The sequence below is a fragment of the Podarcis raffonei genome, chromosome 16 (assembly GCF_027172205.1).
Source record: "Podarcis raffonei isolate rPodRaf1 chromosome 16, rPodRaf1.pri, whole genome shotgun sequence".
NCBI lineage: Eukaryota > Metazoa > Chordata > Lepidosauria > Squamata > Lacertidae > Podarcis > Podarcis raffonei.
In genome coordinates this window covers 14,054,543-14,078,534 of record NC_070617.1, presented here as the reverse complement: position 1 = coordinate 14,078,534, position 23,992 = coordinate 14,054,543, and the positions used below count along the sequence as shown (strand labels likewise).

Here is a 23,992-nt window from a genome sequence, read left to right as displayed (position 1 = left end):
ACCCGGGCGGCGGCGCTTCCTGCTGCTGGGCGAAGCCGGAGAGGGCGGCGGCTGCTGCGACTTGACAAGGTGCTGTCGGCCTCGAACCCGCGACCCGCAGGCGGCATCGACTCGCCGCCGCCGCCGCCGCCGCCATGGACAGCCAGGGCCGCCGCGTGGTGGTTTGTGACAACGGCACCGGGGTGAGCGTGCAAGCGCTGGCGGAAAGAGTGTGTCAGGGAGCTGGGCGTGGCGGGTGGGCGCGGCGGGGCATCGTCACCACCTGTGCCAAGGGGCTAACGTGTGGATGTGCGAATGCATGTGTGTAACACGTCCGAGTGTCCCAGGGTTGCCTCCGAGAGCGCCCGACAATCGGGGCTTTGTTCCGATTTAGCCAGTTCCCTTTCTCTGTCGGGGATGAGCTCGCCTCGGATCTTGCCGCAACTCCCGTGGTGACCTCGGGCAGCATCAAGGTTTTGACCCACAATATTGGGGTGATTCCCCTCCCCCCCTCGGGCTTGCCTCCCTTGCGAGGTTGTTGCAAGCATGTAGCCGTTCGTGCAGATTTGGAAAGCGCTCGAGATTATGAAATGAAAGCAAGAGCGCCTCTGGGGACGTGCAGAGCGCCTTGGAGACATCGCAGTCGAACCCCAGGAGGGCATTCGTTTTTGAGTTTTGTAGGGCCCACCACCTCGTCGCAAAATAGTGAGTATGGTCATCCCCAAATACATCTGGAAAGATGAAGCTGGTGGCCTTCCAGGGAAAGAGCGTAGCTTCTAGGCAGGGTGTTGTTGAACTACAGCTCCCAGCATGGCTGACCTTTGGCCATGCAGGTAGGGGCTTCACATTTAACCAGTGTACTCCTTGGAGGATAGAGGACTGGATTAGCTCAGCCAGATCAATTAGGGACCTGGATTTCACCCTGGAGTCTGTGATCCTCATTCTATGACTGTGACATAATGACCTATTGTGTGAAAGCAGAAGATCTCTAACCCCTTAAGCCAGGAGTTTAATGTGGCCCTGTAAACTTCTGTGTCCGGCCCTCAGGCCTCTCCCCAGGCGACACCCCTCGCGGGCCTTGATTGAGTGCTTTTTCTGGTTTGAATGAACTTTGATAATGACTCTTGCCTGTCTGAATGAAGGACAGAAAGGAGTGTGTGTTAAAAACCAGCCTATTGTAGAAAGGTAAAATTTACCATTTGTTGGTCTGCTTACTTTTGACTCTGGCTTGGGAACCCCGCCCCCCAAATCAAAGGTTACCCATTTTGGCCCTTGTCTTGGTCACAACTATCATTTGCTCCTCCAAACACAAATACTTTTCAGTGGAGTCAGTTCTGTATCTTTTGTTGTTGCTGCGATTTTTATAATTCAGTTTAAATTTAAGTGCAGGCCATACATTCAAGCTCTGGGCTGCCAGTTGTTGAGAAAGGAGTAGTCTAGAAGAGGAAGGTCGGCATCCATCTGTCTTGGGGGACAATGGAGGAGTGAGCCTTCGGAAATGGAGTCAAACCATTGGAGAGTTACAGCGCCTGTTGTGGCTGTAGAGACTGACAGGGGAGAGACATGTTTTGTTGCAGCTGAGGCAGACAAAGACATGCGGTTGTGCTGCTGCAGATGCCCCAGGGTGTTTCTTCTCTTCTGCGCTCCTCCCAGCAGTCATTCCTCCTCTGGTCACTGCTGTGGATGTATGGCTTGACCGTATGTCTCCAGCACTGCGGTCATCTGCAAGGGATTCCCACATGGCGGGATTGATGTTGCCAGCCTTCATGCCACATTTGCAGACATCTTTGTAATTCAGAGCTGGTCTGCCAATGGGCCTGGTGCCTGAAGCCAGCTCCCCGTAGGAGATCCTGCCATCTTTCATTCTGTTGACATGACCAAGACAGTGTAGACCACAAATACAGAAATTAGGCCTAATGGCGGGAATGGGGGTTAGATACACAGGAAATTCATTGGGGAACTGCACAGCTGTGGGAAAGTCCACATAGATACCCTTCTCCAAATTTGTTTGTAAGTCTTTTAGGGCTTTTAAAAAAAAACAGTTTGGAGATCAGAGCTGTAGAGCCTTAGGCTAAGGGATCCAGCTGTGGAGGGTGTAATGCAGCCTCTAGCAACCTGCGACTGCCAGATGTTCCAACTATACAACTTCCATCAGCCCCAGCTAAAGGTGGTTGCAATGTTTTAAGACTAGATACTCCTGTGAGTTAGTTCCCTTGGTTAGAACATGGTGCTGATAATACCAAGGTTGTGGGTTTGATTCCCGTGTATTCCAGCATTGCAGGGGGTTAGACTAGATGACACTAGTCCCTTCTGACTCTACAATTCTATGATTTCCAAACATTTCAGGGGGATGATCGTGCTAGAAATGGTCTACCCAAGGTGCTGTTGAACCTGGAAACTGCTGCCCAAGGGGGAACATAGGAAGCTGCCATGTCCTGAGTCAGGCCCTTGATCCATCTAGTTCAATATTGCCCGCACTGAATGGCAGCAGCTCTCCAGGGTTTCAAGCAAGGGACATTTCCTACCTGGAGATGCCAGGGATTGAGCCTTTCACACGCAAAACCTGGTGCTCTTACCACAGAGCTTTGGTCTTCCTCAGCTATATTTTCTAAATTTTTAAGCTGCATATTTCACAAGTGTTGTTACATGGCAAGGCCACTAAATAATTGACTTAGTGGGTGTGGGATAATGCTGTGAACACCCAGGTAAGGAGGGTGACTCCAGCTCTCTCCATCCACGGTTTTAATCAGTTTCCAGCATGTCATGACACCCATATGCATACATAGGAAACGGACTGGTCTGTCTTTCTCGGTGTTCACCGCACTGACTGGCAGTGACACTCCAGAGTTTACCTGTAGATGCTGGGGATTGAATTTTGGACTGCAGGTGTTTTGTACTTTGAGCTTAGTAAGCAGCTGCTCTACCTTGGTAAAGGTAAAGGGACCCCTGACCATGAGGTCCAGTCGTGACCGACTTTGGGGTTGCGGCGCTCATCTCGCTTTCTTGGCCGAGGGAGCCGGCGTACAGCTTCCGAGTCATGTGGCCAGCATGACTAAGCCGCTTCTGGCGAACCAGAGCAGTGCACGGAAAGGCCGTTTACCTTCCTGCCAGAGTGATACCTATTTATCTACTTGCACTTTGACGTGCTTTCGAACTGCTAGGTTGGCAGGAGCAGGGACTGAGCAACGGGAGCTCACCCTGTTGCGGGGATTCAAACCGCCAACCTTCTGATTGGCAAGCCCTAGGCTCTGTGGTTTAGACCACAGCGCCACCCGCGTCCCACTCTACCTCTGAGCTTCCACCAAACAGAAAGCAAGATTCCAGTGCTTGAGTTTCTAATGAAGGGCGGATTTAAATATCAATCTGCCTTATTTATACTGAAGTCAGGCTGTTGGTCCCTTAAGCTCAGCATTTTTACAGTGGCTGGCAGTGACTCACTGAGAGCGGGATGTCTGTCTCTCTCAGCCCCAGATTGAACTGGGAATCTTCTGCCTGCAAAGTGAGCCTGCCCCTTTTAAGAACTGTAGGCAACCCTGAAATCCTTGGGAGAAAAGGCCGGTCTCTGGCTGATTTAGCCCCTTTCTCTTGGGCCGTTCCACATGCTGCAGTCTTGCTGCTGGCAACACCCGACTGACCTGTAGATCTCTCTGTCTTGCCTTGTGCCTGTGGGATTTCATACATGCAGATTTACCGGGATAATTAAGCATAAATTAAGATTAACTGGCATGGATAACACAGCAGACAGTTCAATGGGCAAGATTCTTAGGCTTCAGAGAAATCTTCTGAAAGCCACATGCCAACTGGCCTGCAGGGCCAGAGACAAAAGTGGGCCATACTTTTGTGCTGTCGACTAGTTTCTACGCTAGTTTCAGTGACCCTTTCCAGGCAGGAAAAGCACTCGTGAAGCAGGGCCAGTGACGGATGTGGCCTACAGAGAGTTCTGAGGGCCAGATAGCGAGACATGGAGGGCCACATTTGGTGCTTTGACATGAGATTTAAGCAGCCCTGGGTTGAGGTCCGCAGTATATTAATGTTCTCTTGAGGAGGCTGTATAAGGTTTTTGGAAAGCAATGCATCCTTTGAGAAGTGTGTGTGTGCACACATGGCAGGTTCTTTGGGGAGCATGCTGGGAGGGTGTGCGCACTTGCACACGCCCTGAGCTTTTCCAGCAATCTGGAAAAAGTCGCCTCTCAACGCAGCTTTGTCAGTGATTTGCAGCAAAGCCCTGTGGGTAACAAAGCCACCCCCACATGTCCTCTCAGCTTTCCATTGCTTTTTTGTTCCCAAACCCACTTCATTCCCCCGCCTGCTGAACATAACTCAAAAGAAACTGGCTGGGAGATCAGTGTGCAGGGAGCCTACTTATTCCATGATCTGGCAGTTTTTAATTTCTAAACGGAAAATAAGAGAGAAAGAGAGGGGGAGGGGAAGTGTTTATAAACATAGCGAGCTCTGCTTTATATTGAGTCAGGCTATTGATCCATGTAGCTCAGTATTGTCAACACTGACTGGCAGCAGCTCTCTAGGCAGCGGTGTCCCACAGCCTTATGTGGAGATGCCAAAGGGAATTGAACCTGGGAAAAACAGGGGGTCTTGTCAATGAGCTACGGGCCTTCCCCTAAGAGTAAGATTCCAGTCCTCATGGTTTTGAATAACAGGCTGATTTAGATAGGAAAATAGAATCATAGAACTGTTGAAGTGGACACAAGAGGCAGTGCAGCAGGAATCTCTTGCCCAACAAGGGGCTCAAATCCATGTTTTAATAAGATTAAAAGTCTCATAAGAAGCTGCTGCTTTGTACAGAATCAGACCATTGGTCTACCTAGTTCAGTGCTGTCTATGCAGAGTAGCAGCGTCTCTACAGGGTTTCAGGTGCAGAAACTTCCCCAGCCCTATATGGTGATGCTGGGGGTCGGACCTGTAATGCTCTGGATGAGGACTATGCTCTGTGGGAGGGTTGGCCTCCACCCTCTGACAAAGCCTTTTGCTTCTGTGTTGAATTTCTGGTTGAGAAATTTCAGCAGCCAAACCATTAGTTGCATAAAGGTTAATATAGAAACAGGAATTTAGGAAGCTGCCCTATACTGAGTCATTCCCTCATTCCATCTAGTTCAGTTTTGCCTACAGCAGGAGTTGCTTCTTGGACAAGTGAGCACATTTCAAATTTTGGAGGGAGAGCAGGGGGCGCCTGTCACAAAATGGCTTCCGCGGAGGGGGCATGGCATAGCACAAAATGGCTGCCACGGGAAGTGTGGCAAAACGCAAAATTAGAAAGGCAGCCACCTCCAACAACCTTATGCTTACCAGCAGGGAAGTAAACTGTGCCTTGCTGGCACTGATTGTGGAGATAGCGCAATATTGATTTTTTACACACACACACACAGTTGCTGTCTAAGAGCAATGGGGGCATTCCTCAGGAGCAGGGGAAATATAGAAGGTGGCTACACCACACCCTGATTTCACGGAAATCACTTAGAAGGCACCTGCACATTTTGTCCCATGCCTTCCTAGGAGGGCTAGATACTTACTTTAAAAATAAAAATGGAAGCTCAGAATCTGGGGCACCTGCCCAGGGGCACCAGTGAAGGCTTTTGTGAGTGTCACTGTGCCCATGGGTGCCAGGTTGGCGGCCCCTGATCTACAGTGACTGGAAGTAGATCTCTGGGGTTTCATGCAGGGGGCTCTTCCAGCCCTATGTGGAGATGCTGGAGACTGAACCTGAGGCTTTCTGCCTACAAAAGAAGTGCTCTTTTGCTCAGCTGCGGCCCTTCCCCGCTCGTTTTTGTTGCCTGCATGGATTCAGGAGAGCTGCCATGGCAGCCAGAGGTAGTAGCCCTCGGTAGCAAAGTTCAGCAGGAGAAAGAGGCCTCCATGCTCCCGCCCTTCGTTTTGGGCCTGCAGATTTCTGGAGCTCTCGGTGTGCAAGCAACTTCCTCCTCGGTTGCCTGTTTGTTCTGTCGTGAGTCATATTTGGCCATTTCATTTCCTGCCTCTCCACTTCCCCCTTTGCAGTTTGGTTTCCTCAGTCTAGTCTGAGGGCACATTTCCCAGCCCAGAACCAGAGGCCTTTAGCAGAGCAGCTTCTCAGGCTGGCCTTTTCTCGCACACACACATACCCCCCCTTTAAACCAGGGGTTGGCCACCTTTGGGGGCCAGTGGGCACAACTGGGATTTTGAGAAAGTACTATGGGCGCCTTGCAAAAACAGCTGCTGCAGAGCGTGTTGCATAACACAAGCACATTGGAAAGGGGGGGGGGAGAGAGAAAGACCACTTTGCTGTTACAGCAGATGAATCTGAAGGGGTGTCCACCCTAGAACATTGTCTAGTCCTGTTGCATCTGATGGGTTTCACTTGGTAATTCTCGAGGACATGGACAAGGTGCATAAAATATCTGAAGCACTGTTACAAGAAAGGTGGAGCAATCTGGTTTCCTGCTGCTCTAGACAGTAGGACTCAAAGCAGTGGGTTTAAATTACCAGGAAGGAGATTCTGACTAAACATTAGGGAGAACTTTCTGATGGGAAGAGCTGTTTAACAGTGGAATGGGCTACCTCAGAAGGTAGTGGACTCTGCTTCATTACAGGTTTTTAAGCAGAGGGATGGCCATCTGTCAAGGATTCTTTTTCAGACATTCCTGGATTGCCCTACAGTTCTATGATTCGATGACCGTTGGCCATGCTGGCTAGGACTGATGCATATCTCCAACACTCATATAAACTTGCCCTGTTCCATTAAAGATTTCCCTTCGAGAAGTTCTTTGGATTGTGATCCTTTTGCTAGTTGCGTGGGAAATGGGCTTGGTGCCGTGTCAGTTTTGCCAATAACTTTGGATGAATATGAAGCTTGGTAGCTTCCAGGTTAGATTACTGCAATGCATAGTTTATGAGACTGTGTTTTAAAGGGTGCTCAGAAAATGCAGTTACTTCAAACCCCCGCTGTTAGGCTATGAAAAACGCAAAAAATATCAAAGGAATGGAGCAATGTCCCTGTGAGTTGGGGTGTGTGTGTGAACAACACTTTAAAAATAAAGGGCTAAAAGGAAAAATGCATTCTGTTTTTTTTAAAAAAGATATTTATTAGAGTTTTACAAAATGAAAAAAGAAAAAAGAAAACATACAAATAAAAAACAATTCCATCTTTCCATCACATTCTTTCATTTGCTTGATTCCCGGACCTCCTCAAGCCTCCCTTTTTGTATTCCAGTTTAATTTGTTAGTTCAGCAAATCCTTCCCCTCTTTACTTATCCTAATCTTTAATCTTAAAATAATATAACAATCAGATTTTTGTCTATTAATAGTCCAATTTTTTCATCCTCCTTATAGCATTATAGCTAAAAACCACATAATTTTTCCTCCAACCTCATTCTAACATTCATTAATTTTGCAATATTTCTGTAAATAGTCTTTAAATTTCTTCCAATCTTCTTCCACCGACTCTTCTCCCTGGTTTCGGATTCTGCCGGTCATTTCTGCCAATTCCATGTAGTCCATCACCTTCATCTGCCATTCTTCCAGGGTGGGTAACTCTTGAGTCTTCCAATACTTTGCGATAAGTATTCTTGCTGCTGTCGTAGCATACATAAATAAAGTTCTATCCTTCTTTGGCACCAATTGGCCGACAATGCCCAGGAGAAAGGCCTCTGGTTTCTTCAGGAAGGTATATTTAAATACCTTTTTCATTTCATTATATATCATCTCCCAGAAAACCTTAATCCTTGGGCACGTCCACCAAAGGTGAAAGAATGTACCTTCTGTTTCTTTACATTTCCAACATTTATTATCGGGCAAATGATAGATTTTTGCTAGCTTGACTGGGGTCATGTACCACCTGTATATCATTTTCATAATATTCTCTCTTAAGGCATTGCATGCCGTAAACTTCATACCTGTGGTCCATAACTGTTCCCAGTCAGCAAACATAATATTATATCCAACATCTTGTGCCCACTTAATCATAGCAGATTTCACCGTTTCATCCTGTGTATTCCATTTCAACAGCAAGTTATACATCCTTGACAAAATCTTAGTTTTGGGCTCTAACAGTTCTGTTTCCAATTTTGATTTTTCCACCTGGAATCCAATTTTTTTGTCCTGATTATATGCCTCCATTATTTGATAATAATGAAGCCAATCTCGCACCTTATTCTTTAGTTTTTCATAACTCTGCAATTTCAATTTGTCTCCTGCTTGTTCCAAAATTTCCCAATATTTCGGCCATTTGGCCTCCATATTGAGCTTTTTCTGAGCCTTCGCTTCCATCGGTGACAGCCACCTTGGGGTTTTATTTTCAAATAGATCTTTATATCTTATCCAGACATTAAATAGCGCTTTCCTGACAATATGATTTTTAAATGCTTTATGTGCTTTGACCTTATCATACCACAGATATGCATGCCAACCAAATACATTGTTAAAGCCTTCCAAATCCAAAATGTCTGTGTTCTCAAGAAGTAGCCATTCTTTCAACCAGCAGAAAGCTGCTGATTCATAATACAGTTTAAGGTCTGGCAGGGCAAATCCACCTCTTTCCTTTGCATCTGTTAAAATTTTAAAATTTATTCTGGGCTTCTTGCCCTGCCAGACAAATCTGGAAATATCTCTCTGCCACTTCTTGAAACAATCCATTCTGTCCAAAATTTGCAGTGTTTGAAACAAGAATAACATTCTTGGCAATACATTCATCTTTATCGCAGCAATACGGCCTAGCAGTGAAAGCTTCAAATTTGACCAAATTTCCAAGTCTTTTTTCACTTCCGCCCAACATTTTTCATAATTATCTTTAAATAAATTCCTATTTTTGGCAGTCATATTAATCCCCAGGTATTTCACTTTCTTAACCACTGTTAAACCTGTCTCATTCTGAAACCTCTCTCTTTCATTCTCTGTTAAATTTTCCCCCAAAACCTTTGTTTTTAGTTTGTTCAATTTAAATCCAGCAACCAGACCAAAATCTTGAATCAGTTCCAGAACTCTTTTAGTACTAGAAGGAAAAATGCATTCTGGAGTGTAGTGTGTAGAAAACTGATAGAGATAAGTTTTGCTCCATCTCTGATAATCCTAGACCTCGGAGGCAGCAGAAGCATTGGCAATGCAGAGAGGCAGAATAGTGGAACCGCAAAGTCCCCAGTTTGAAAATTGTGGCTGCTGCTCATTTGCATCATAAGCCAGCCTTAAGGAAGCCACCTTTGCACTCCCAAATACATTACGGTGATGGTAATACTACTGACCTCCCTCACAAGGTTGTTGTAAGAATGAACTTAAATAATAATGCCCACAAAGGCGTCCTATAGAACCAACCCTTTTCCTACATCCCTGGCTCCCCTACCCACTGTGTCATTCTTCCATGCTTGAATTACTCTCAACCATTGTTTTTCTCTCCCCCCCCCCCCCGTTTTCCCTGCAGTTTGTAAAATGTGGCTTTGCTGGGTCAAACTTCCCAGAGCACATCTTCCCAGCTCTGGTGGGCCGCCCTATCATCCGCTCCACCGCCAAAGTTGGCAACATTGAGATCAAGGTGAGTAGTATCTGTGGGCCTCAGATCTCGGTGTGTGTGGTGAGGCCAGTCAAATGCGGTTGGGGGTGGAGGGCTGTTTTTTATTCTGTAATGGATAAGGTGGGGAACCAATGGCCCTCAGCCTAATTTCATGTGGCCCTCAGCATTTCAGATGTTAGGGACCCACTCTTGCTCTCTAGGCTTCTGCTCTAGGTATTGCTTCCTCTTCTGTTTCATGTGTTTGCAAGAGGTAGAGAAACAGCTGTGCAAGAACTTGCCTTATTAAATATCTCCCAGGACAACAACACACACACACAAGGAACTCATAAGTCACTTACTCTCAGCAGGTAGAAATATCATAACTAGACACTGGAAGGACCTATCAGGAGTGAACATAGACCACTGGTACCAAAAAATAACGGGAAAGTTAGTAGAAAAGTTAACCAACAAACTCAAACTAGCACAAGGACAAGGACCTCAGTGTGGTTCCCCTTTATTACATACGCAACACTATCACCTCCAACTGCATACAAATCAATACGGCTCACCTGACCCAACAGCCTAGCCTTCCTCCCTCACACAAATGAACCACACCGCAATCAACTAAACACAACCAACCAAGCTTGGGAACCCCTAACCCCTCACAATATCAATAAAAATAAATAAATAAATAAATAAATAAATAAATAAACACACACACACACACACACACACACACACACAAATGTGATGCTGACACAACTCCCCCTTTACTAAGAACAGGCAATAGAATGAAAGAACAATTTCCCCAGTCCATCTCCCCCTCCCTTTCCCCCCAACTGCAAGATGTCGATGGCAAAAATGTTTTGCACCAAACGTAAACGATCTTGTGAAAAAGACTTAAGAATTGAAAGTCAAGACAATAGATGTAACGTTCCCTGTTTATCTGTTTGCTTTGTAACACAACCCCCCCCCAATAAAAACTATTTTTTTAAAAGAGAGAAAAAAAGAAACAGCTGAGCAATTGCAGAGTGCTTAGAAAGCCTGCAGGCCCTCTATTGGAAAAAATGTTCCCCAGCCCTGAGAGGCCCTGGAAGCTTCGAATATAGAATTTTTAGCACTCCTGAGAGTGTGTGTAACTACAGTTACTACAACTGGCGGAAGTGGCATATAACTCACCCACTGCAAGAACAGTATTGGAGTTAAAGTCACCCTGAGGGTTTGTATGCTTGTTTATATGGTCCAACAATCTAACTCCACGCTGTTAGTTGGAGTTTGATACCTGTTTGTGTGAAGGGAGCCCAAGTTTTGGCCATAATCTGAAGGCTGATTATGCTCTGTGATGACATGGCATTGGGGCTCATGTATTGCACACGCAGGTGTATAGCTGTAGCCCAGCAGCATAACTATTTATTTATTTATTTATTTATTTAACTTTATATGCCACTTGATTGTAAAAAGCAGCAAAATCAAGAAAAGCAGCAAAATCAAGAAAAAATGACAAGTATACTTTAAAACATACAAAACAAAAAACATACAAAACACTAAAACATACAAAAACATACAAAACACTAAAATAGATTAAGATTACCTCAGCTTTCTAGGTGTCTGGGTAGGCCTGACTAAACAAAAACGTCTTTAGCAGGTCTGAAAAGAGTACATGGAAGGTTCCTGCTTCCTCTCAATAGGCAGGGAATTCCCAAGTTGCAGGCGCTGCCACGTCAAACGATCAAGTTCTTACAAATGTGGATATTATGTGTCACCTGTGGCAGGGCCAATTCCGCCAATTGGCGCGGTCGAGTGGGCACATGGGGGCGGGGTAAGGTGATCTCATAGGTGAGCTGGCCCCAAGTTGTTAGAATTGAATTTTGTTTCTCTTTCCCGTGCCAGGACCTCATGGTGGGAGATGAAGCCAGCGAGTTGCGCTCTATGCTGGAGGTGAACTACCCCATGGAGAACGGGATCGTGCGCAACTGGGACGACATGAAGTACTTGTGGGACTACACCTTTGGGCCCGAGAAGCTCAATGTCGACCCCCGCAACTGCAAGATCCTGCTTACCGAGCCCCCCATGAACCCCACCAAGAACAGGGAGAAGATCATTGAGGTAGGTGGGATGTTATTAGCAGAGGAGCTTTGGAGAAGCCGGGGTCCCAGAGCAGGGGTGTGAGAAACGAGTTCATCAAACCGTCCCTGCAAGATGTGAGGCTGCATCAGTGTGATGGGATCTGTTGTGGCAGGAGCGAGATAGGCCGCAGAGTTTTGTAAGCTCCTTGAGGCAGGGTCCTGGGTCCTCTTGTATACTTTATAATAATATAAAAAAATAAGGAAACCTGGGGAGAGGTTGGGTAACTTGTGTTCTGTAAGTGGGGCTGGTCTTGGCGGCTATTGAAATACAGTGGTACCTTGGGTTTACTTAATTCGTTCCGGAGGTCCATTCTTAACCTGAAGCACCACTTTAGCTAATGGGGCCTCCCGCTGCCGCCGTGCCGCCACCGCACGATTTCTGTTCTCATCCTGAAGCAAAGTTCTTAACCTGAGGTACTATTTCTGGGTTAGCAGAGCCTGTAACTTGAAGCGTCTGTAACCTGAAGCATGCGTAACCCGAGGTACCACTGTATGGACTTGGGAATAGCCAGGAATTCTAGGGGTGGCTGAGACTTGTAGAACGAATGCTCATTGCCCATTTGCCCTTGCAACACAGGTGATGTTTGAGACATACCAGTTTGAAGGAGTCTATATCGCTATCCAGGCAGTGCTGACCCTCTACGCCCAAGGTAAGTCGAGGCTGGGGTGTATGATGGGAGAGGCCAGGAGTTAAGCAATGGTATGGTATTAATGCATGTTAAATCTTTTGGAAGACCCACATGTTTTATTGTTTAAGGGAGACATTGTATTAATTCCCAATCTGTCCTGTTAATCATAAAGGGGACGCGGGTGGCGCTGTGGTCTAAACCACAGAGCCTCTTGGGCTTGCCTATCAGAAGGTCGGCAATTCAAATCCCTGCGACGGAGTGAGCTCCCGTTGCTCTATCTCAGCTCCTGCCAACTTAGCAGTTGGAAAGCACACCAGTGCAAGTAAATAAATAGGTAACACTGCGGCCGGAAGGTAAACGGTATTTCTGTGCACTCTGGCACTCGTCACAGTGTTCTGTTGCTCTAGAACATGGGTAGGCAAACTAAGGCTCGGGGCCCAGATCCGGCCCAATCGCCTTCTCAATCTGGCCCGCGGATGTTCCGGGAATTAGCGTGTTTTTACATGAGTAGAATGTGCTTTTATTTAAAATGCATCTCTGGGTTATTTGTGGGGCATAGGATTTTTTTTTGGGGGGGGGGGAAATGAACAAATTCCTATGCCCCACAAATATCCCAGAGATGCATTTTAAATAAAATGACATATTCTACTCATGTAAAAACACGCTGATTCCCAGACTGTCCACAGGCTGGATTTAGAAAGTGATTGGGCCAGATCCGGCCCCTGGGCCTTAGTTTGCCTACCCATGATCTAAATCAATGTTGTCTGCAATGGACATCAGCTCTCTGGGTGTTTCAGGTAGGAGACTGGGAGAGTCATTGGGGATTGAATCTGGGCGTTATACATGAACAGCCTGCACACTACCACTGAACTATGACATTTAATTTAATGAAAGTATGGGCTGGCATGTTGATGATGATGTTGTGTGGACCCCATGTAAAACTGCATACAAAGGCTGCTGAGATTGCAATATAAGCCCCTAGCAAGAAGCACTTTTAGAAGTGAAAAATTGTCTCACTCATTCACCTGGTTGGTATCAGTTCCCGTTGGTATCCAGCTTCCTTTGAAAAGTCTGCATTGAGTGTACTTTCCCTCCCCATAACAGTTTGTAACTGGTGATTTTATTCATGACCACAATGTTCCAGATCCTTTTCTTCTGTCAATCTGTTGTTGGCTTGCAAGCTGTTTTCAAAGGTTTTGCTAGCAGAGTTCGTGCTGCAGTTAGCAAATGCTGCCAACTCTTCAAATAAAAGAAATTCTGGTATCTGGGCAGGCCCAGGGGAGGAGGCTGCTGGGGTTCCCCCCACCCCCACGTCAGAGTGTGAAGCCTGGCTAGTTAGGGCATTAGACAAGATTGTTGTGTATATATAAAAAAATAGATATAACAGATTTAAAGTCAAATTGTTTGCTGCTATATAGGAAATTAATGTATACATATTTATACATTTTTTCAAGCAAACTTTGAAACATTTAAAGCTGAGATTTTAGAGATAATTAGTAATATATTTATCTAGGGGGAAATGATGTTTAACATATTAATATACGTATATTTAAAGATAAATTGTAATACCAAGAGTCTGCATTGCCATTCAGTGCAAAGAGACTGCGGAACGAAATGGTTTTATAGAGCTGGGTGTGTCTTGATTGGCTGGCAAGGTCAGCTGGCTTGTCTTCAGGCCAGTACATATTTTGATTCCTGCTTACACTTTTGTTTAACACACACACACACACACACACACACACACACACACACCCGGTTCAATTCTTGCCTCTTCCATGAACTCCAAAGGTGGCCTTAGGCAATCTAAAATTATCACAGCTTTGGCCTTCTCTCTGAAGCTTGGGGATAATACAGTGGTACCTCGGGTTACATACGCTTCAGGTTACATATGCTTCAGGTTACAGACTCCGCTAACCCAGAAACAGAGCTTCAGGTTAAGAACTTTGCTTCAGGATAAGAACAGAAATTGTGCTCCGGCAGCGCAGTGGCAGCAGAAGGCCCCATTAGCTAAAGTGGTGCTTCAGGTTAAGAACAGTTTCAGGTTAAGAACGGACCTTTGGAACAAATTAAGTACTTAACCCGAGGTACCACTGTAATTCTCCTTGATGGCCACCTTGCAGGGTTGTTGTAAAAATTAGACACACACACACACACTGTGTGAAGAGGTTTGTACACTTTGAAAATGCTACTGAAACAGTCTGTTGCCATAATTAATATGAAAACCTTTTTTCAGGCCTTCTCACAGGCGTGGTGGTAGACTCTGGGGACGGTGTCACCCACATCTGCCCAGTCTACGAGGGCTTCTCCTTGCCCCACCTCACCCGTCGGCTGGACATAGCAGGGCGTGACATCACACGCTACCTCATCAAGGTGAGGGCTGCAGAGGCCGTCGCTGGCTTTCTTCCCCTAGGTGGGGGATGCTACATAGGGCATCAAAGAAATGAGTGAACAGGATCTGCTGAAACCCTTTCGTGAAGCTGGAGCACCTGTGTATCAGCAAGTAGGGAGCGCCTGTATCAAAATACTGCTGTGTAACCTCACCTCCTAACAGGAGGTGCTCCTGTTCAGAATATCAGCCCTCCAGGATTCCCCCACCGGCGTACTAATATAAGCTAGGCCATTTCACACAAACACACCACCCATCATGCTCCATTTGTAGCCAGTACTTAACATTCCACAGCTACAGACATGCTCAGTCCTCCTCCTGTTGTTTTTGAGGATGTATTTCTAAAACCTGCTTCCCCCTTGGGCCCTTGTAGGGGGGTTGGACTAGATCAGAGCTTTCTAAACTGTGTCACGCCACGTGTGTCGGCTGCAGTCTGTAGGTGTTTTGCGTGAACACTCCCAGCACTCTGCTTGTGGCTGGAAAGGGGTTTGTTTAACCTCCGGTTTGCTAGTAAAACGGAATTACTGTGTCAGAAAAAGATGCACATCTAAAAAGTGTGTCGCCAACATGGAAAGTTTGGAAAACTAGAGGATCCTCATAGTTCCAACTCTTCAATTCTATATGATGCCAATTTTGTTGGCACTCACTACTATGAGTATGCTGTTGGCGGGAGCTGTACTGCTCTGCTGCCTCTGTGTGGAGGTTTTATATTTCTAGCTATCCTATATACTAATAGTGAACACAGTTCTCCAAAAGTGTGGATCTTTGTTTATCTTCATTGATAAGTAGATCCTTCCAACCCCTCTCCCTTTTCCATTTCCCCCCATTTTTCTTTTGCAACTGGCATTTTGTGGCTATTGAGCATGCCCAAATCTCACTGGGCTGGGTGGGGTGTTGTTGGTTTTTTTGGCCAGGGGTGGGGAGGTGCATTGCCTCCTTAGTTTTACTCCCCCATCTTTCACACTGGCCTAGTTTTGTTTCTATTTCTCCTAACTTGACTAATTTAACTATAATGGAGTGTGTTACGAATTGACAGTGTCAGAGACCATTATTTCCGAAGTACAGAAACTTTTGCCTTCTTGTTATCGACACTTTCCTTCTTGAACACCTTCCTTGCTGGAAAAAGATAGGTTTAGAATTGTGTGTTTGTTACACAGAGGCTGTGCCTATACTTTTGTGGGGTGTGTGTATGTGCCTCCACCATCTCTCAAGAAGGCAAGTAAATACGCCCCATTTATTTATTTAGTTTCTAGGAATGTGAGATGGGCAGAGTGCTTCAGGGGTGAGTGTGTGCGCGCTTAAGAATCCTTGACAGACGTTTTTCAGCACCTTCGCCATGAAATATTCCCAGGATGCTTTGCAAGGGGTGGGTGGAAGCCATTAGCAATGACAGCTGATACAATGCAACTGATGGTTTTCTGCTTTGACAGCTCTTGTTGCTGCGTGGATATGCCTTTAACCACTCGGCTGACTTTGAGACGGTCAGGATGATGAAGGAGAAGCTGTGCTACGTCGGCTACAACATTGAGCAGGAGCAAAAGCTAGCTCAAGAGACGACCGTGCTCGTGGAGTCCTATACGGTAATTATTAGCTGAGTTATTAATTACTGTTGGCGGGATTTCTTGCCTGTCCTTCACCATAAGGGCCCTAGGATGAGTTACAAGAATGTTAACTGTATAAAATATTGCAACCAGTTTAAATGAGTTAGAAGGATAGGATTGGTCCTAAAGCATATATATAACTTGGTTGTCAAAGCCCAGAGCATCTCAATGCATCTCAGCATGCTACAAAAACTGTAGAACGAGTGTGTCTGACCCATCTCTGTTCGGGAGAGAATTCCACAGTTTAAGGGCTGCCCCAGGGGATGTTCCGAGCCATGCCACCCCCTGCTCTGAAATTGATAAATATAAATTTATCTATTTAAAATTTCTATACAGTGGTACTTTGGTTCTCAAACTTAATCTGTTCTGGAAGTCCGTTTGACTTCCAAAGCGTTCTAAAAACAAGGCACGCTTTCCCATAGAAAGTAATGCAAAATGGATGAATCCGTTCCAGGCTTTTGAAAACAACTCCTAAAACAACAATTTAATATGAATTAACAGTCACACAATCAATCAATCAATCAATCAATCAATCAATCAATCAGTAGCTGAGCTAGGTTCCACATAGTCACAATAACAAATTAACCAAAAAAGCCGCAAAAACAAAAAGCACAAAATAAGTAGCAAAAATAAAAGCACCAGCTCCAAATATCACCTCCATGTTGCGTGGGTGCTCGGGACTCGCCAGCCGACAGACCTCAACGTATCACTCAAAACAGAAGTGTGGCACTCAGAACGGAGCATGTTCGGATTCCAAAAAATGTTCACAAACTGGAACGCTTACTTCCAGGTTTGTGGCGTTTGAGTTCCGATTTGTTTGACAACTAAGCTGTTCAAAAACCAAGGTACCACTGTAGTTAAAAAGTATTTCTAAACCACTTAATGTTCTAAGATCTCTAAGCGGCATATAAAATTTACAGTATAAAACCCAGTCAAAACAGTATTACAAAAGCAGGAATTCAGTAATCACAAAGTGCAATCTTAGGAATCAGGGAAAGCCCAGGCTAAAGGATGTGTTTTTACAGGAAGCTTGTTCATGTAACCAGGGGTGGGAAATGCCCGTTCTCAAGTCACTGCCCTGTTGTCCGTGAGGAAAATTTCCCCAGATGATTTCAGTGACCTTACAGGTCGAATGAATGGAACGAGGAGCAGAGAAAGGGGAAGATCACGTTTGCAAAGTGATTGTGGCAGGGGCCGTAAATTAGATCAGGAATGGAATTGGGGGCGAATGTGGCTTTTCAGGCTCCTCCATCTGGTCCTGAAGACTCTTCCCTCCATTAATGTTTTTGCCTGGCTGGAATGTGTCTTTGGTCTCTGCTCATGCCTCTTTCTCCCCCTGGCTGGAAGGCAGAGGAGGGGGGCATGCCCCACAGCCTACTAGTGTCACCCTTTCTTGTTTCGCCCCTACAGCTTCCGGATGGACGGGTGATCAAAGTCGGGGGCGAGCGCTTTGAGGCCCCTGAGGCCCTGTTCCAGCCCCATCTCATCAACGTGGAAGGTGTTGGTGTGGCTGAGCTCCTCTTCAACACCATCCAGGCAGCAGATATTGACACCCGGTGAGGGGGGCGTTGCCCAGGAGGATGTGGGGGGCATCTCTAGAGGTTAACGTGGGACAGACTTTAGGAATATGTTTCTGAATTGACCCGAATGTGGGTGATGGGGCTTGTCAGCCTGGGAAGGTAGCCCATCTAAGAGAAGGAAAACTCTGATCCTAAGCCTCCACTCTCTTGAGGGACCTCTTCTGGTCCCTCAGTGTGGTGTAGTGGTTAAGAGTAATCTGGTGAACTGGGTTTGCTTCCCTGCTCCTCCACATGCAGCTGCTGGGTGACCTTGGGCCAGTCACACTTCTCTGAAGTCTCTCATCCCCACTCACCTCACAGAGTGTTTGTTGTGGGGGAGGAAGGGAAAGGAGAATGTTAGCCGCTTTGAGACTCCTTCGGGTAGTGATAAAGCGGGATATCAAATCCAAACTCCTCTTCTTCTTCTTCTGGAGAAGAAAAGGCTAAAGAGTAAAACCTACACAAATCCAGAGTGGAGTCCCTAAGACGGTTGGATGGCGCCTTGTATGCCTCCTTCCGGCAACTCCCACAGCCAGGCTGGGGCCAAACATCTTAGAATCATAGAATCGTAGAGTTGGAAGAGACCACAAGGGCCATCGAGTCCAACCCCCTGCCAAGCAGGAAACACCATCAGAGCACTCCTGACACATGGTTGTCAAGCCTCTGCTTAAAGACCTCCAAAGAAGGAGACTCCACCACACTCCTTGGCAGCAAATTCCACTGTCGAACAGCTCTTACTGTCAGGAAGTTCTTCCTAATGTTTAGGTGGAATCTTCTTTCTTGTAGTTTGGATCCATTGCTCCGTGTCCGCTTCTCTGGAGCAGCAGAAAACAACCTTTCTCCCTCCTCTATGTGACATCCTTTTATATATTTGAACATGGCTATCATATCACCCCTTAACCTCCTCTTCTCCAGGCTAAACATGCCCAGCTCCCTTAGCCGTTCCTCATAAGGCATCGTTTCTAGACCTTTGACCATTTTGGTTGCCCTCCTCTGGACACGTTCCAGTTTGTCAGTGTCCTTCTTGAACCGTGGTGCCCAGAACGGGACACAGTACTCCAGGTGAGGTGTGACCAGAGCAGAATACAGTGGCACTATTACTTCCCTTGATCTAGATGCTATACTCCTATTGATGCAGCCCAGAATTGCATTGGCTTTTTTAGCTGCCGCGTCACACTGTTGGCTCATGTCAAGTTTGTGGTCAACCAAGACTCCTAGATCCTTTTCACATGTACTGCTCTCAAGCCAGGTGTCCCCCATCTTGTATTTGTGCCTCTCATTTTTTTTACCCAAGTGCAATACTTTACATTTCTCCCTGTTAAAGTTCATCTTGTTTGTTTTGGCCCAGTTCTCTAATCTGTCAAGGTCATTTTGAAGTGTGATCCTGTCCTCTGGGGTGTTAGCCACCCCTCCCAGTTTGGTGTCATCTGCAAATTTGATCATCATCAAATTTGAGTCCATCATCCAAGTCGTTGATAAAGATGTTGAATAAGACCGGGCCCAAGACAGAACCCTGTGGCACCCCACTAGTCACTCTTCTCCAGGACGAAGAGGAACCATTGATGAGCACCCTTTGGGTTCGGTCAGTCAGCCAGTTACAAATCCACTGAGTGGTAGCATAGTCAAGACCGCATTTTACCAGCTTCTTTACAAGAATATCATGGGGCACCTTGTTGAATGCCTTGCTGAAATCAAGGTAGGCTACATCCACTGCGTTCCCTTCATCTACCAGGCTTGTAATTCTGTCAAAAAACGAGATCAGGTTAGTCTGACATGACTTATTTTTCAGAAATCCATGCTGACTATTGGTGATCACAGCATTCCTTTCTAGGTGCTCACAGTTTGCTTAATGATCTGCTCCAGAATCTTCCCTGGTATTGATGTCAGACTGACTGGGCGATAATTATTTGGGTCCTCTCTTTTCCCCTTTTTGAAAATAGGGACATTTGCCCTCCTCCAGTCTGCCGGGACTTCGCCTGTTCTCCAGGAATTCTCAAAGATGACTGCCAGTGGTTCTGAGATCACATCTGCCAGTTCTTTTAATACTCTTGGATGCAGTTCATCTGGCCCTGGAAACTTGAATACATCTAAACTAGCCAAGTATTCTTGTACTATCTCCTTAGTTATTCTGGGCTGTGTTTCCTCTGCTGAATCATTTGCTCCAAATTCTTCAGGTCGGGCATTGTTTTCTTTATCGGAGAAGACTGAGGCAAAGAAGGCATTGAGGAGTTCAGCCCTTTCTGTGTCCCGTTTGCATTTCACCATCTTCTCCTCTGAGTGACCCCACTGTTTCTTTGTTCTTCCTTTTGCTACGGACATACCCATAAAAGCCTTTTTTGTTGCCTTTAACCTCTCTAGCAAGCCTGAGTTCATTCTGTGCTTTAGCTTTTCTGACTTTGTGTCTACATGTGCTGGCTATTTGTTTGAATTTCTCTTTGGTGGTTTCCCCCCTTTTCCATTTTTTGTACACATCCTTTTTTAATCTTAACTCAGTTAAAAGTTCTTTAGATAGCCACCCTGGCTTCTTTACTTCCTAAAGAAGTACTCTACTTCCTAAAGAAGTACTCTACTTCCTTTGGACCACATCAGAGAGGCTGAGAAGGGGGCCTTGTTGCCTGGACAGCCCAGGACCTCCATACACACTGCCCAAGCTTTGTGCCCCGGGGAGGTCACTGTGGTGCTGCTAATGCAGTGGTTTGACTTCACCCCCGGAGGCGCACTCCGTTGTCTCGAGACAGACAGCTGCCAACAACAACAACTCCTGATGTTCAGACTGTACATGTCGTTGCATGTGGTAGACAAAAGAGTCCCATGCATGCACTTGGGGGGAGGTATCTGTTTGGGAAAATCATAAGAAATTCAGAAGTACAAAGGGCGGAGGGGACCCTTTTGGACAAAGGCCTTAAAGGTGTGGGTGGGAGAACTCCTAATAGCCCCATGAAGGACTTAAGCATGTTTAGTAGGGACAGAATACTGACTGATTGTATGGTGGGAAAGGATATGGGCGGCTAACTGCAACCTTGAACAGGAATTTGAGTCATTTGGCAAAGAAAACAGGGAGGGAGGAAGGAATGGAATCTCCTGAGAAAGGGCATGGCTGTAAATTGGTCTCAGTGAAGAGGAGCACTCTGCACTGCAACATTTTGCTGCAGGTCCCCACTTGTTCTCTCTATGACAGATGGGCAGAGGCGGCTTTCCTCAATCACCAGCTTGCTCTAGTGAGAAATTTCAGTGGGGACCCGGCCGGCTGTGACTGTCTCTTTTTCCCCTCTTCCTAGATATAAAAGCATTACGGTTCTCCTCTTAAACCCCCCCCCCTTTTATATTATCATAGGGCTGAGTTTTACAAACACATTGTGCTTTCTGGGGGTTCCACCATGTACCCAGGACTGCCTTCCCGCCTGGAGCGTGAGATCAAACAGCTGTACCTGGAACGGGTGCTGAAGGGGGATGTGGAAAAGTTATCGGTGAGTTGGGGGGTTGTTTGGGGGGTGCTGTAATGGGGCATGGAGCTGCTGCCCCCTAGTGGCCTCTCCGAGGGGAGGAGGGATCTAGTCAAACTGGGGAGAGACACAACAGTGAGTGGAGGTGGCAGGTTCCTTGCTGTTTGCTTTCTTTTAACCCCCCCTTTTTTTCTCTCTCTCTCCCAGAAATTCAAGATTCGCATTGAGGACCCTCCCCGCCGGAAGCACATGGTCTTCTTGGGAGGGGCAGTGCTCGCAGACATCATGAAAGACAAGGATACCTTTTGGCTGCAACGGTCTGAATATCTTGAGAAGGGGGTCCGCATCTTGGAGAAGTTGGGGGTGACTGTGCGATAGGACCACCCCTCTTTCCATTTCCCTTGCCCTGATGCATTCCAGCCCAATTTCTTATTCTGTTGAGCCACCACTGTGCAGGATGTGGGTGGGTCAGTGAAATATCTTTTTTTAAACAAATATCCCGTTTGGGGGAAATAGGAGAAGCATTCCAAGCATCGAGTTATTGTCTTCCTTGCTTTCCCAAGTTCATTGTCCTCATGGAGCTTACAGGAGCAAGCCCCATCACACAGGAAAGAGCTTCTCCCCACCCACACTGGGGTGGGGGAGGCACATGTTTAGGGGCCAAAGGTCAGTATTCTCCACCTCTTGCAAGTTTCACACTCCACATTATCTCCTGTGCAGCACATGCTGCAAATGTTTGCTCAGGGAAATCCACCCATTCCCATCCTCCCTTCTTTCGCTTTAATGGAAAGGAAGCAAGTGTCCAGACCTCATGGCTTAAGCATGATCATATGCTTAAGCATGGGATCAGGGAGAGTTTGGCAGGGTGGGGGCGGCAGCACTTGACTGCTGGCCTAAGTCTTCGCTTTCCCTCTGCTCCCTGCAAACATCTCATATCTCATTCCTTTCCCATGCTGTCGTCTTCCCTCAAGTGTAGCTGAACTGCACAGCTTTGGCTTCATTACCAAGCCAGAGAATAATTATAAGGAGAAATCTATTTTACTTGTGTATTCTGAGTTTTCTAAAGACTACTCTTTCAAGTGGCTACGATTTTAGGATTGTGTAAGGGCGGTGACACCCCCCCCTCTCTCTCTCTCACACACACACACACCAGTTGTAGGCTTCAGTGATGGAACATGCACACCACAATTGTTTCTGACTTGTTTCCAGGTTCAGCAACACTCCTTTCATTGGTGAGGGTAGATCAAGCGAGGCCAGGGGGGCAGAGACAGCAATAGATCAATATTCAATATGGTGCCATGAGGGTGCTGGGTAAGGGTCTCCCATTGCTGGCCTGCAAAGCAGCTTTGCTGTTTGCTGGTTGAGCTAGCATCCTCTAATACAGGCATGGCCAAACTTGGCCCACCTGCTGTTTTGGGACTACAACTCCCATCATCCCTATCTAACAGGACCAGTGGTCAGGGATTATGGGTATTGTAGTCTCAAAACAGCTGGAGGGTCAAGTTTGGCCATGCCTGCTCTAATACATTGGTGCGCTGGATCCTTCTTTCTTCTCTGGGGCCCCAACATCACACCACCCATTTTCCTTTGCCCATACGAGTTGAAATCAAAACTGCTGGCAAAGACCCCGCACTTTGCAGGCGCCAATCAGCTGGTTGCCGGAGTCTGCAAGGTGCTGTGTGTGCTTGGCTCACTGCCAGCATCAATCAGATGACTGTTGCTGCTGACAGCAAGCTCCGCTTGCAAAGGGACGATTGAGAGCTCCCCTTAAGAAATTCACTTGTTTTGTTTTTTTTAAATTCCATGGGCTTTGGGGCGGGGAAGGAGCTCCTGTTCAGTTTATGGCCTTCATGCTCCTATGGAAGGCATAGTTGCTCCACCAAATTTGGGGAAGGAGGGAGGGGAGTGAAATAAAGGAAGCTGCCAATTTTATCCCAAAGTATTATTCCCCATCACTGCCATATCCTGCCCTTCTCTTTCTCCTCAGGCAGTCCCAAATATTTGTTTCCTAAAAGTGGGGTAGGAGGCGATGAAGAGACAACCTGGTTCACTTGGGGTTGGGACCCCCTGTTGTAGTTATAGGACAACTAAAACTTGCTTGCCAGCTTATAAATGCCCAGGCAGTTGGGCATTATCTGCCTGTTCCCTGCCCCCAACCAGAAAGGTCTCCTCTCTCTCTTTGCCAGGAGGAGACAGAGTGTTCCCCCCACTTTGCACACTCATAGAATCATAGAATAGTAGAGTTGGAAGGGACCCTTGGGGTCATCTAGTCCAACTCCCTGCAATGCAGAAATCTCAGCTAAAGCATCCCTGACAGATGGCCACCTAACCTCTGCTTAAAAACCTCCGAGGAAGGAAAGTCCACCACCTCCCGGGGGTGTCCGTTCCACTGTCAAAACAGCTCTTATTGTCAGAAATTTCCTCCTGCTCTTGAGTCGGAATCTTCTTCCTTGTAACTTGAAGCCATTGGTTCGAGTCCTACACTCCAGAGCAGGAGAAGACAAGATTGTTTTTGGTGTGAGGATGAATGGATGGGTCCACTCCATACTGGCCTCCCCCCTCCCCCCAATTTTGTTCTTTGTATCAACTTCAGGAGAAGGTGCAAGAAGTCACCCTCCTAATTCTTTTGGTATTTTGTTTTGGTATTATTATTTTTGGGGGGGGGGAGGAATAAGCTTGATTTTTTTAAAAAACGGATCTGCTTTTCAAAACTGTCCATGTCTCTGGTTTTCTGTTTAGCAACAAGAACAATCAGCTAAATACCTGGTGGTGGCAACTGGGGGCATGAGATGGTGT

General features: G+C 46.5%; 1 protein-coding gene across 1 annotated transcript; it reads left to right on the top strand.

Annotated features, from left to right (window-relative positions):
- The first annotated feature begins 18 nt into the window (after positions 1–18).
- Positions 19–23,910, top strand: LOC128404293 (actin-related protein 2-like). The gene is made up of 9 exons (XM_053369784.1): positions 19–182; positions 9,384–9,494; positions 11,343–11,558; positions 12,156–12,228; positions 14,441–14,577; positions 16,024–16,173; positions 17,605–17,750; positions 21,088–21,220; positions 21,404–23,910. The coding sequence occupies exons 1-9, from the start codon at positions 135–137 to the stop codon at positions 21,572–21,574; spliced, it is 1,185 nt and encodes a 394-aa protein (XP_053225759.1). The 5' UTR covers positions 19–134; the 3' UTR covers positions 21,575–23,910.
- The last annotated feature ends 82 nt before the right edge of the window (positions 23,911–23,992 follow it).

Excerpts from the sequence above, each read along its gene's own strand:
- LOC128404293 (XM_053369784.1), top strand. The coding sequence starts at position 135 with ATGGACAGCCAGGGCCGCCGCGTGGTGGTTTGTGACAACGGCACCGGG. Across the intron at positions 11,559-12,155 it reads ACAGGGAGAAGATCATTGAG|GTGATGTTTGAGACATACCA; the intron begins GTAGGTGGGATG and ends CTTGCAACACAG. Across the intron at positions 17,751-21,087 it reads GCAGCAGATATTGACACCCG|GGCTGAGTTTTACAAACACA; the intron begins GTGAGGGGGGCG and ends ATATTATCATAG.